Consider the following 14,292-nt stretch of genomic DNA (forward strand, 5'->3'; position numbering starts at 1 on the left):
AGCTTTTCCAATTTTGCCAATAATTCTTTAAGTCTTTGATTGTAAGCCCTTACATTCTCATACTTATCTTACTTTGTATTGTAGATCTCTAGTACAATCTCATTAACATCTCTCAATAATTTAAATTCTTCCTCAAAGGCTTTCATTAATCACTCCATAGTAGTTTTGGTGATGACTAGATCAACTTCTTTATACGAATCAATGGCTATTCCTCTTGAGGTCGCTAGAAAGGGTCATAGCCAATAGGCTCTATCTTCTTGCTCATTCACCATCCAAAGTGTTTCACAGGTCTTGTAATATTGTGCAAGGTCCTCCAACCCATTGCCTATAAAGTTAGGCAACTTCTACCTTTCAATACTTGAACTTGACAAGGGAGTTAATCCTTTTTTGATGCAATGCCAATGCTTGGAATCAACTACTTTCATTTTCTTTCTTGACAATAGGATAAGGCCTTCAATGAACCATTGTTTCTTAAGGTTGTCTACCAGCTTCTTCAATTTCACCAATAATTATTTGTCTTTGATTTAAGCCCTTGCTTTCTCATGCTTACCCTACTTTGTATTTTAGATCTCTACTACAATCTCATTAATATCTCTTAGTAATTTAAGTTCATACTCAAATGCTTTATTTAATCACTCACAAGTTGTTTTGGTCATGACGAGATCGACTTCTTTGTACCAATCGATGACTATTCCTCTTAAGGTTGCTAGTAAGGATCATACCGATTGGGCTCTATCTTCTTGGCCATTCACCAACCAAAGTGTTTCATAGGTCTTGTAATATTGTGCAAGGTCCTCCAACCCATTTCTTGTAAATTTAGGCAACTTTTATCTTTCAATATTCAGACTTGTGAGGGAGTCACCATCCTTTTTTGATCTAATGCCAATGGTTGGAATCAACTTATCAAGGTGTTTTCATTCACACGCTTAGTTACTTCACTTCACTCTTGGTCACATAAGAATTCTCATCTCCTCCTACCTAAGTGTTCCATATAATGTTGCCTTCAATTTTGGCTCAAGAGTTTTAGGTTTGTATCCTTCCATTACCTTTTCTTCAATCAAATCTTGTTCATTGCTTTCGATGTTATTCTCAAGTGTAGACTCAATATATTATACTTCCCATTCATCTTCTTTTTCTCATTTGTCTACTTGATCAAAGAGATTAGTCCATGCTTTGTTTCATAAGGGTGGATGTCTTGTTATCTCTTGCCACTCCTTACTCATACAATTTCTTGTGGAATAATTGTTTCTATTTTTTGAGTTGTGGTTTCAATTTTGGCTCGCACTTGGACTTTGGCTTATGCTCCAACTTTTACTCTTTCAATTTGGGAATCGTATGGTTGTTATTCCTTGAGTAGTTTTCATAATTTTCTCCTTTCTCTTTGTTCTAAAATCCTCAAATATTATCTTCTCTTGTTTAGTTTGAATGCTTTTTGTTTTTGTATACGAGTATCAATTTTTAGAGATCCGACATTGCTTTGTGTTCCTCTTCTCTTTGGCACTTGTCCTCAAAATAGTTTCCTTATCTACTCTATTTGTATTTCACAATCATGTTCCTCATGAAAGTCTCAAAGGATTATCCAACGTCTTGCGAGCAATCATGGAATATGAACAAGACAACTATCTACCTCCTCACTTACCTTGAGGTTATCACAAATGACCTCTTGCAAAAGTTGCCTTCACTTGACTTTCACTTCTATCCCACAATTTCACCAGGTCTTGGGCGAGTTTGTCCTCTCCTTCCTAGATCGACTCAATAGTTTATTCAACTATCTATCTCATTATTTCTTCCTTTTAACTTGACTTCTTGAAGGGCAATGATTTCTTGTGTTATGGCTAAGCAATTATCAAGGTAAAGTAAACATAGTTATTCATGAAGAATTGAACTAGATAATAACATATCAAAACCATATGAATTGAGAGAGTAAACAAGTATATTTTATTCATAAATGCATTTCATACAAAATTTCGGATCAAGACCTCTTTGCACAATGTAGTCCCTTGTCCCAATTACAAGGAAATATTTAAACTTGTTGATGATTGCTAAGGACTTTCCAACTGTTATCAACTACCCAACTACTCAACACAATCGACGAGTCTTTACTATTCTTGTTGACTCTACAACATACCAAAGTAAACTAATATGTAATTTATCTATCTAAGATGGTTGAGATGATGATGAATTTCTATTTGTAGAGGATTATCAATATATTGGTTGAAATTTATTTCTCTTTCTTTATGTGTTTCTACTATAATTTTCTTTTGTTTGCATTTTATGCAAATTATTATTGTTCTTAGCTACATATTGATGATACAAAGACACTTATAATACAAAGACACCTTTAGTAGTGCACATTGAAAGAAGTGGCTATGTATGTTTCATTCAGCTCACACCACTTTTATTCTTGCTGTGTACATTTCCCTTTTGTGTTTTACCCATGGATTTTGGGATGATACAAAGTAACAAAGTATCTCATAAACAATCACATCACGTTGAACAATAACATACTATTTTTTTAATTTATTTATTTTATTTTTATTTTTATTTTTTATTTTTTTTGGGGGGTGGAGGGGAGGGGGGCAGTGGTTTAATCCTTTGGTATTGTTTATGAAGCCAAGATGCTCCCTCTTTCATTTCCTCTATTTTTCTCTCTATGTTCGCATATTTAGGCATTTATGATTTGAATTGTGTTTGTTGTGCTCTCACTTTGCTTCTTTCTCTCTTATTGCATGCATCACTTTGGCTTTCTATTTACATCTTGCTCATTAGGCTTCACTTCCTTTCACATTTCACTTCTCAATTCTTACTTCATAATTGTGGCACTTGTCATTATCTTCCCAAGTTGGATGGTATTTCTTTTAGGATGATTTCCCTTTCCTCCTTGAACATTGATTTACATTCTACCACACTTTCATGGTTACATCTTGTATAGCACCTTTGCCCATTTACCCCTCACAATGAAATCCTTTTGCCATTATTGTCATGATATTTACACGAGTATTCTTTTCTTACCACATTTAGGTCTTGCTTGTAATCTTATCTCATATATGACATCTTACATTGTGCTTACAAGGTCTAGCTTTTGTATACGACTTATCCTCATACATGGGGTATATATTTTTGATAATTCACATGGGATTATGCCGAAGGAGGTGATAATTTGTGCACCCAATGCCAAGGTTGTAAAAATGGTATCATAAGTTGTTTCAAACCTTCAAAAGGAAAAAAAGGTGTATAATGTGGAAACTCCAGTATGATATTCAATAATTTTGCCGAGAAAGGTACAGTAAATAATAACCAATTAACATAAACTGAAGACATTTGCATCGCTCATGCACTAGTAAGTATTTTTGGCTTCCATTTCCAAAGCCTTACAGTAGGCTATTGGTTTGATATATTTTATGTTTGAATCTATTACCGTTAAATATAGAACTTTCAGGTCCATATTGCCTTCATTTTCTGTCTATTTTAGAAGGTTCAACACATTCTAGATTCTTGTTTTTGTTGGACAGTTTGAACGCACGTGGAATTGGCGCCTTGCTAGATCTGTTGTGTTGAATTTCTTCGGAGTTTCCAGTTTATAGTTTGAGTTATATGAGGCTCCTGATCTTGTTTTATTTGTTGTTATATATGGCACCATATCTTATGCCCGGGGTTCACAATATTCCTTTTATGTAAATATCAGAAATTTAATTGCTTTTGTGACGAGTTGTATTTGAATGATTTCTTTTACGCAACAAGGCATAAACTAAGATGTTAAAAATATTGAATCTCAAGGAAGTCGAGCAATGGTACCCCTTGTGGACTGCCATTCTTTGTACTCTTAGGATAATTTTTTTATTACAATTTTGTTGGCTTAAAATGTTAATACTGTTGTGCATCTGATTCTCTTTTTCCTTTAGAACTGGACTAAATGAACCATACATCCTCAAGAAGCATGCAGTGGTAGTTCATGTTGGCACTTCTGCATTGTCAGATGGTTTTACACTTTTGAAGTGTGTCTTGCTTAAGATTTGCAGTCTTGCAAGCGTGTTGAATGGACAGGGCATCTCCTTTTGGGGCTTGTCTGGTTCAATGTGCAATTTCCTCTATGTTTATGAATCATATTTTATGCATGCCATTATGCAAATAATACTTTTTCTCCTATTTGTTTTTATTAATGTATCTAAATCATTTTCAAAAACTTAAAACGAAAAAAGAAAAAAGAAAAAATAGTTTCATAAAAACCCTAATTATGCTGAGAATAGGTGCTTCTCTTGGTTTCTAATGCATCACGATCTTTGTCATAGGATAATGAGTAGAATAACTATACATTCAAGGAATCCTAGTATCTAGTCCAAGGACAATCAAAGAGTATTACACACTTTCTGGTAGTGCCCTGAAAGTCACAACCTTAGTGAGGTTGGTTTCTGAATACACTCAGAGAGCAGTCACTATTTATTTTGATTAGCCAATTTCCTTTTAGACATTCAAAATCTGCAGCACGTGCATAAAATATAAGCTCTCTTTCATTTTGAAACCCCTTTAAGAATATTGTATTCAACAAGTTATTTACTTGCATCAGTGCTTGTTTCCAATCACCGCACAGCACACAACTTTTGCTTGTAAATACAAAATCAAGCAAAAAACAAAAATTGTAGCCCCAGAGCTTGAGCATCATAATTCTTGATTGCCCATTAGGTGAAGAAACATCTATGAACAAAGAACATAGATTTCATTTTGGATCTAGAAGTTAAAAGGGGGAGAATTGGTAAAGGAGGCTTCATGAACATCATTACTATAGAATGTAAAATAACCACTCTGGAAAAGAACTTGTGATTTCTTTCTCTTGACTTGAGGATGTTTAGTAGGAAGGGGACGATAAACGTTGTTGGAATCTGCCTTTTAAATCAAATTTCCTTGGTACTTGGCACGGAAAGATTTCTTCTAGTGATTCTATACACTTTTGCATTTTAATATTTGTTTTAGTGGACACCAGTTAATGTGTACTCAGATTTCAAATAAAAAGTATTATAGAAAACTTTGACCATCCAATGCATTATTCTCCAGATTTTGTTGTTGGGATTTTCCCAACTATAAAAATGTAAAATCAAGTTTCTACATAGGGCTTAGGTTAACATATAAGTAGTCGACCATGGCCATCATTCAAAACTTGCTTCAGAAGAACTTTTAGCTCTATTCTGCACGGAAAAGAATTGCAGAATGTGGAGCCATATTATACACATTTGTCTTAAAAGGAACTCCTCCGACAATGAAATCATCTGGTGCTGGAAGATTTGTATCAACCTGCAATTGAACCCATTAATCACATTTAAAAGGCAACCAATGTATTTATAAAGAACATATATATTTTAGAAACAGTAACATGAAATTCAACATCGGTGCATAGCATTGGCCTCAGTTGAAAACAACTGCAATTCTCTTTCAGTGATGTTTCACTATGGATAGTTTGGATCCATTCATAGAAATAATTGTATAGGACATATGTATGTTTTCAAGTTAATGAGCATTTATTCGAACATTTATTATGTAAATCAGTTACTCACTGCAGCATAAACATCCCAAATCTGATATTTATGAAGGAAAAGCATGCTCCTCTACCAAATATATAATGAGAAAAATTGTAATTCAGCCAAGATTATTATCACACGGACAGCAATTTATGAATTTCCAGAGATATTACTTCTGATTTCTTTCTTATGATATCATTTCTTCTAAACTAAGTCTTGAATCACTCTTAATCTCACGGCAGACCATGCTCAGGAAGACAACTGGATATTTCAGGGACAACTAGTTTATGCACCTCATCAATATATTTAATTAGTCTCTTTATAGCATAGATACAAGAAGATATAGCCTTATAGGTACGTAATAAATGGGTATGGGGATGCCATTTTCAGAATCAGTGTCTGTGGGTACATTGATGATTGATATACACGCACATTTAAAAAAACAGAATCAGGGTCCATAGGCACATTTGATAAATATATATTTAAAAAATTTAGAAACTAAATATTCTTTGATAAATGCTCTCCAAATTTCTTGTTTCTTTGTTTGAAAGAATGAGAAATGGTTTGGGTGGGTCTTTTGACCTTTTAGGGCTAATGATGCTGAGAAGTACCCGGCAATTCTAGGAACAATATTTGAATAGAAATACAGCATGGGGATGGGTGTGGGACAGAAGACTGAGTATTTGAGACACATCCTCGCAGAACACTATATTTGTGTTTCAATGTATATCCTTTATGATTAGAAGTTAATATTAGTTTGTGCTGTATTTCAAAGACTACTCTATAAAATGCAGAGATAATATTATAGCTTTTCTCAGTACTGTCAATGTCATCTTGCACCATTTAATATTACAAAAACTTTACAAACTTGCATAGTCTAAAGCCATAGTTTGCATACTTGGACTCAGCAGACCAGAAATTTTCTAACATGGAAAAACTCCGCAATGTACAAAATGCTTTGGTTTTTTTTTTTTTAATATAAATTTTATGCAAAATACAACTATAAAATGTATCAAATGAGTCTGGTGGGAGCATGGAGTAGTACCCCTAGTGGGGTCGAGGTGTAGCACCCTTTGTAGGGGTCTGAAGGCAGGACATGCCATTTTTATAATTTTTAGAAAAGCCAAAAACATGTATTTTCACTTCAATTCGGACAAGAATGCTAAAATGCTTGTGCAATCTTTCCCCTTTGGGGATGTAGGGCTTAAAATGGCAAAAAATTGTGTTTTTTGAGTGCAGGAATCTTATTTTCCCTGGGTACAGATTGTTTCTTACATGGGCTGAGTATATCCACAAACTTGTCGAGTACTCAGCAGAAAGTCAGCAAAATCTCAGCAGCAGCAGGGAGTTACAAATTTACTCTGAAAAAGCTTGGCAAAAAAAATCCTAGCAACTACATGACAACTTGGCATATAGTAAAACTGACTGAACTATTCTAGTAGTGGCCCTTGAGGACAAAAGTAGTTATATGGATTCGGCATTTGTTTATACATGGAACAATAAAAAAGGCTAACTAAATGATATATCCTTAAATTGTCCACAATGAGAATGACAATTAGAAGCTATGAGTGGTTCAAGTTGAGAGCAACCTTCAGGTTTACGCCTTTTGATGCAGGAGCATCCCTAATTGTCAAGCAATCCCGCATCAACCAAAAACATTTCCTTTCTTGCATTTCAGTTTGTAGCTGTCTCAGCACTTCCTTTGCATTGTGCCAGATATTTCTCTTCATGCCTTGTGGATCTGGATTCACATTCTGAACGTGGTCATCTACATTATATCCAGAAATCTTTTGATTTTCATCAAGTTATCACGTCCGGAAGCTCATTCATTTGCCAGAACATTCTGTGTTGGTGCCAGTTCACTTGCAGACCCTTCCCGTGGTGTGCGGATTTAATTAGAGCATCATTTGAGACATTTGGGACCTAGGGGAATCCTTTCCTATGGTCTGCATTCCGTTTTCTTCTTTCACAATGTATTTTGAGGCTGACCTACATGTTTCATGATTTTTCAGGTTTGAGACCTTTGAGGCTGACGCCGATCCTTTCCGGAACATGAAAAAAGCATATATAATAACTTCTTGTAATCATTCATGAAAGTCAATTGTTAGATTCATAAAGATATAACATCCACATTAAGAGTTGAGTTCCGCTGGTCAGGGGGATTGTAATCAGGCCAATGGGCCCCGTGTAAACTTGTAATGCCTTGTGGTAGGCTTGCGAGCCCATTGTCATTCTGGATACCAATGCACATGATGTAATTGATGCTGCTGATGATAAATATATTGATCTTCTTGCTTACCGAGTGTTTTGTTATGTTATTCCACTGTATTGACTCTATGTTGCATGGTTGGACAGTCTTGTTTTGGACCCTCCATCTGTGACCACACCACCTGTTTTCTATTCTAATGCTTAAACTAAAATACTTTGGGCAAAACGGGAGACAATATCTAAAATAAAAGGAGGTGATGTGCCAAAATAGTTGATGTTTTGATCATAATGTGAGCCTTGTAAGACATTTTCAGTTGTTGTTAGGTATTTTTGAGCTTATTCATGTCAACAATGAAAAACCATGTTACTTTTTCACATGGAGATGATCTACTTTATTCCAGCTCAATGATATCACAAATGATATCAAACACTTAATTTATCATAGGAATGCTAATTTTAAAATTTAAGGTTTCATGTTGGAGCCATAATACCGAAAAGAAAGAGGTTAAGCATTGGTCATGTGTGTAGGGTGCCATGTAGGATATGTACACTAAAAATATAAATGGCTGTAACAATGTTGCCCATTATCCATATGGACATGTTTGATCACTTCGCTGCATTTACATTCCTCTTTAGTTCACTTATGAATAAATAAAATACATGTCCTTGTTGTGGTGGCTGTATTTAGAATTTTTAATTCCTTGCAAAGGTAGAAATACAAGTTTAAAAAATGGAAGATGTAATTGACTGGTCATTTGAGATTAGCTTCATAAAGAATTGTGATAACAATGTAATGCACAATAGAAATTTTAACATACTAGAAAAAGCAATTTGAGTCCCATCATTCCAAATCATGAAATAAAAAGTACATAAGAATTAAACAAATAAGTTCTTTGGGTATCAAAACTAATCAGTCTGATGCAAGATAACATACCACCCGGTACCAGCATTTCTGAAAAGGTGGTGAAGGTATTATATTTTTGACAAAATAATCATGTGCGTTGAAAGCTATGTAGAGATCCCCACATCCATATTTTCCTCCGTGTAATCTACAATGCAATAACAAGACACAACTTATTATAGATAAAAGCAACCCACAGTGCAAACAGGGCATATGTATAAAAGAACATACTATTTGTCTGCAACTAAAATACGTATATGCTAAAGTAAGGCAATACATCACTTTCTTCTTCTCTTTGGCATGCTCAAGTACATGATAATCATGAAACGACTCATGAAAGTCATGAAAATTCGGGCATAATAAAATAATCCCTTCCTTTCCTTAGTTGCTTGTTTTCTGTTATTGTTGATTATCTAAATTCAAGGAGCTGTTTTCTGTTATTGTTAATTATCTAAATTCAAGGAGACAGCTGCATAAAGGAATTGATGTTAAAAGATTCATTATTTCACAAAAGATTTCAAATGTTCAGTAGGGCCAGTTATATAGCTTTTAAAAATTGCATGAAAACAAATATACAACTGTCACATGAGTTGCAAGCAAAAGGTATAAAATATTACCCAATTTTCTTTTAGATATACTCAGTACCAGTCACTATCGTGCTATGTTCCACAGGGACAAGTCCTCAAGACTTTTTAAAGTGTACACACACTAGGGACATTCTAGGGATGCATCCTCAAGATTTTTTGAAGCGTACACACACTGAGGACATTGTAGGGATGCTGGGACAGCTTGGAGAAATTTAGGAAATGTACTTGGTATGTGGGGATAGGAGGGAAACACCATGGCAACGGTTGGCCATCCCTGTGATGCTTGGTCGCTATTTTTAAAAAAGCGACGACAATTAAAAATATAAATTTAATATATGTTTTGTGTGCCCCCACACTTTCTAAGCCCTAACACAAAAAGAACTCGTTCATATGAAACTTCTATTTATTTTTACATGCAAAAAATTTTTGCAGCAAAGTTAGAAAGACAAGCCAGCAAGGTTTGAGGGTGCAGTTGGAAAAACCAGCATTGGTTAGCAGCAAAGGTGAGAAGTGAGATAGCAACTAGCAAGAGAAGTGAAAGAGGCATGTTATCTTCCATTTGTTTTCTTTTTTCAATATTTTCAAAGTAAAAAAATAAAATGTATGATTTTTTGCTTTTGTTTTTTTTTTTCTATTCAGTTTCCAAATTTCACTTGCATATTGATTCACAAAACAAAGCAAGCACCAGTACTGAGAATAGTGGCCATGATGAGAGGGAAAAACAAATGAAAACCAACTTGGGGGTTCATTAAGGTGTGGGAGTGGTATGGGTTAAGGGGGACAATCTCAAAATCCATTTGAAGGCACTTATGAAGTTTTAAAAACTTACGCAAAAGGGCCCTTCAATTCTAAAAAACATCTTCTTCAATTTGTGACAGCTCTCAACACAGATAGAAAAATTTAGTGGGTACTAGATTGTGGTTGTGTCACATTGTAAAGATGATTTTAGAGGGAGCTACACGAGTGTATTGTCATGATCATCTATTGGGCTATAGAAGTGTAATGTCCCTATTTTTATGCCATCTTGTTTTGCAAGCATTGGCCAGATTTTCAAGGTTTTCCTCAAGTTCCCAAATGTGTGGGAAGTGTTCCAATATTCTTGGAGAGATCGGGTTATAATTTATTGGCTTTTTGGTTTTTTGAATCTTTTTGGTTTTTTCTAGGTTTGTTCTCCTTAGTCCTTGGAGAACATTGCTATTTATAGTAAGTGCCCATGTCAGCATCAATCATCATCTTTCAGCATCGATTATGTTCCAACATGATCAACTTTCCCTTTCAAGTGTCTTGGCGAGTTTCTATAAGGTGATGGATATTATTAATGTGGGGGGAGGGAGACTTAAGTTGTTTTTGAATCATATTGAGTGCTTTCAAAGGGAAAATAAAATATTTGAACTTTAAAGTGCCCTAATTTCCTTCATACTTTAAATTGGAGTATTGGCTCTCATTTCTTTCATTCAGAGTTTGCACACATACAAAGATGCTGTCAAAATGAGCTTTGAAGTTCTTCCTGGAGTTGTTCAAGATGAACATCCTCTTCAATCTTGCTGGCTTTGGTGGTAGAGACCAACCCTAGCTGGTCTGGTGTATTCACATAGGGTACATAATTTCAAAGAAGTTTTGGTTCCAGGTTTGCATAGGTTTTTGGGGTTTCAGTTTAGAGTGTATGAAAAGATTTGGAAGAGTTTTTGGTGGTTTCAAGCTGGTGCAGGTTTCCTTCACGAAGCCATACATTCCACTTTGTTGGGTTGATCCTTACCTTTTGGGTTGCCATACCAAATGGAGGGAATTAATTGATATGGGTATTTTTGCTGTGTAATCTTCAACAGTAGGTGCCCCCTTTTAATGTATTTTTCAAGGGTTTTCAGCTGAATTTGATTTTATTGAGCAAGTTGCCCATATTGCACATAAAAGTGTAGGGACATGTGGGAACTTTTCAATCTTCAGGTCTTCTTAAAAAGGCTGCAAATTATCTCTTTCTGAGGTGTTTGGGGTGTTAGAGGGGTGAACAATAAATATTTTGCAGTTGGGTGTCAAACATGGGAGTTTGGTATTTAGTTTCCTAGCCGCCCTTGTGCCATTAGCACCCAGCTTGCTGTTGCAGGGTATTCTGAGCATATTTCAGTCACGTGGAACGTTTAAAAATGCTTGTGGAAGCTTCTTTTACAGATCTGAACACTTGTTGTTTGGGAAGGCCTCAAGACTTAATAGCCATCCTTGGATCATGCAAAGGTTAATCCAAAGTTGATTTTCAGAATTGGTAGTTGAATGTTCCCTTCACAGACCTGCTGCTACAGGTCTGTTTGGTACTGATTACTCCAATCTAAGTTTGGTTTTTGTATTGTGGGCAGTGGAATTGAATGTTATGGCATCTTGGTTATTATGCTTGTTAGTATTGTCATATTTCCTAAGCATTGTACAGCGAATGTTCAAGTAATTATTGATTGAAATCTGAGATTATTTCCATTAGCAAACTGTTTATCATTTCATTGCTATGTTATCTTCTAAACTAGCAAAAATTTCCAAAAAAACAATTAGGGGTGTGTTGATGGGGAGGTTTACACTTCCGTCAACACACAGAGTATATCATATTCTCTCTTGAATAAGGAAATCTTGTATGCCATCTGACTGTCCAAACAAGATAACCTCAAGGTTTCTAGTGTCAGGTCTTGACTGTGCTTAGGATAACTCAGTATTGATGTGATTTGCTGGTAATCACAAAGGGACTTACACATCTGACAAGCTGGTTTGCAAGTGAGTAGCAAGTAAATTTGGAGTATATTGCTACAAAGGAAAAGATTGGAGATATCTTCACAAAGCCTCTTCCAAAATAAACTTTTGAGTACCTAAGAAAGAAATTGGGAGTGATATCACTCTCATCCATTCACTAAATTCTTCAAGACAAGCACAAGTTCAAAGGGAACCATTCATTGTTTTATTTAGTTAGCCCTGAATACTTGTTGTCATTGATGTCAAAGGTGGAGACGTTGAGAAAGGGGGAGCATTTTCAGTCAAGGGGAGTGTATGACCCAATTGCATTCAAAAGTTTATTTTTTAATAGGGTTGTCATCAATGACAAGGGGGGAGATTGTTGGAATATTGTCATTGATGTCAAAGGACTGATTAATATGATAATTAGAAGCAGCAATTAAATCAGCAGAGATAATATTTAATGCAGCAACAATTATAGCATAAATAAATATTAAACGTAGAAACAAATAAATAAGCAGCATGGCCACCCTGTTTTTATAAAAGTGTTGGTGTAAATAATTATTCATCATGGATATTATTACACTTACTTAAGTTTACTTAGGATAATGCATTTCATAGTAGTTTGGATATGAGACACTTGGGTGTTTGTGCCACATTGGGATAGTGTGTGTAGGAGAAATTCCACCTCTTATGATGTTGATCTTGTTATTACACTATCATATCCACTTATAGTGGAGTGATAATTCCACCTTCAGTGGGTGATCCACCTCATGTGGAATATTATATTATTTCTCCTACCTACCCACACCTATTTCCTACCTACCCTTGTTTCTTATTGAGCCACATGTCATGTTTGTGTGCTCATACATATCCCTAGCCTTGCCTATATAAGCAGGCTCATCTACATTGTATGTAACAAGTTGTTGATCATTTTCTATTGATGAGAATACAGTTTATTCTTATCCCATATTATGTCTCTATCTTGTACATTTCAATGACTTCTTGATCTTGGCAAAATCCAACATGGTATCAGAGCTATTGGAGCTTCATTGATTCGTCTTGAAGAGGCATTATTGTGACGTCAAGAGGCAGATCTGAGGAGCATCGTCATTTGGAGGCGTCCTAGACCAGATCCGACCTCTCCATTGCGTCCGGAAGGCCATTTCCATGAATTTTGGTTATAAAGTTGGCCTATTTTGGTGAGGAAAAAATTTTTCCCCAATTTTGCTAATCGTACGGATTTTTCGAATATTAATTATTTTTTTCAAAAAAAAAATTTCTTTCTGAATATTGTTTTGAAAAAATCAAAAAAAAAAACATCAAAAAATTCGAAAAAAAATCAAAAAATTGAAAAGGCAAAGCAAAAAATCAAAAAAAAAATATTTTGGGGGGTCCGCAGACCCCCCCCGTGCTCCGCCGTACCCGTTTTGCAGGTGTAGCAGGTGTACCTACTCCCTGCGCAGAACGTACCCGCCGCCGTCGCATCCTCTGCGCCACCGTACTGTCTCTGCACGCAACTCCCTGCAGCTTCCCGGCGCCACCCCCAGGTCTCCGGTAGCGCCTCCTCTCTCCGCTCGCGCACCGGACTCCGCTACCTCGTCCGCTCGCCCATCTCCCGCCGAGCACAGGCGCCGCCCACGAGCAGCGCTCCTCCTGTCCTTGGCGCCAGCCTCGGCCTCGGCTCCAGCACCTCCCAGCTCCGCCGAAGACCTCGGCTCCAGCACGCCGCCCGAGCTCCTTCCTTCAGCACCGTCCCCCGGCGGCGCCGCTCCACCTCTACGCCTCCGGCTGCCAACTCAGCACCACGTCAGCACCTCTGCCAACTCATCCGACACGCAGAAAACCGACTGCCACGCAGACCGTACAGTCAGCTCCTCCGTACGCCCGGTCAGCAGTACGGACTGCCACATCAGCAGCCCAGTCACCTCTGCCACATCATCATCCGTACAGTACGGAATAGCCAGTCAGCTGTCCATGCAATCTGTCCGTACGGTACGGACGCCCAGTCAGCCAGGCAGCGAAGTTTTGGCGACGGTCATACGGCCGTCAAATTTAAGACAGTGTTTTGCTGACGTCAGCGCCACATCAGCAGGGTTTGAAAATTTTTTGACCCCCTCTCATTTGCATTTTTGATTTTGCAGTTCAACTTCAAATGGCCATAACTTGCTCATTTTTGCTCCTTTTTCGGTGCAATTTTTTTTGAAATGGGCTAGAATTTCGTGCTCTCCGCAGTGGTGAAAGAATTTTTTGATTTTGATGCATGGATTTTTTAGAAAATGCAGTTTTTGGTGACTGTCCCTGAGTAATCCCAGTTTTTGCAACTTCAGAGGCTTCGTTTGGGGTCATCCGACCTCCTTTTTAGGTGCCGTTTTTTTTG

The 14,292-nt window shown here is 36.6% G+C and overlaps 1 protein-coding gene across 1 annotated transcript in view; it reads right to left on the reverse strand.

The window, feature by feature from the left end:
- Positions 1-4,978: 4,978 nt before the first annotated feature.
- The window catches only part of LOC131029452 (isoamylase 3, chloroplastic), a 311,234-nt gene continuing 301,920 nt past the window's right edge, over positions 4,979-14,292 (reverse strand). The window contains exons 23-24 of the mRNA XM_057959949.2: positions 8,653-8,767; positions 4,979-5,286 (exon numbers count right to left, since the gene is read on the reverse strand). Coding sequence (XP_057815932.1) covers positions 5,176-5,286; positions 8,653-8,767 — 226 coding nt within the window. The 3' untranslated portion in view covers positions 4,979-5,175. The remainder of the gene's footprint in view (positions 5,287-8,652; positions 8,768-14,292) is intronic.

This window comes from Cryptomeria japonica, chromosome 10 (assembly GCF_030272615.1).
Source record: "Cryptomeria japonica chromosome 10, Sugi_1.0, whole genome shotgun sequence".
NCBI classification, from domain to species: Eukaryota; Viridiplantae; Streptophyta; class Pinopsida; order Cupressales; family Cupressaceae; genus Cryptomeria; species Cryptomeria japonica.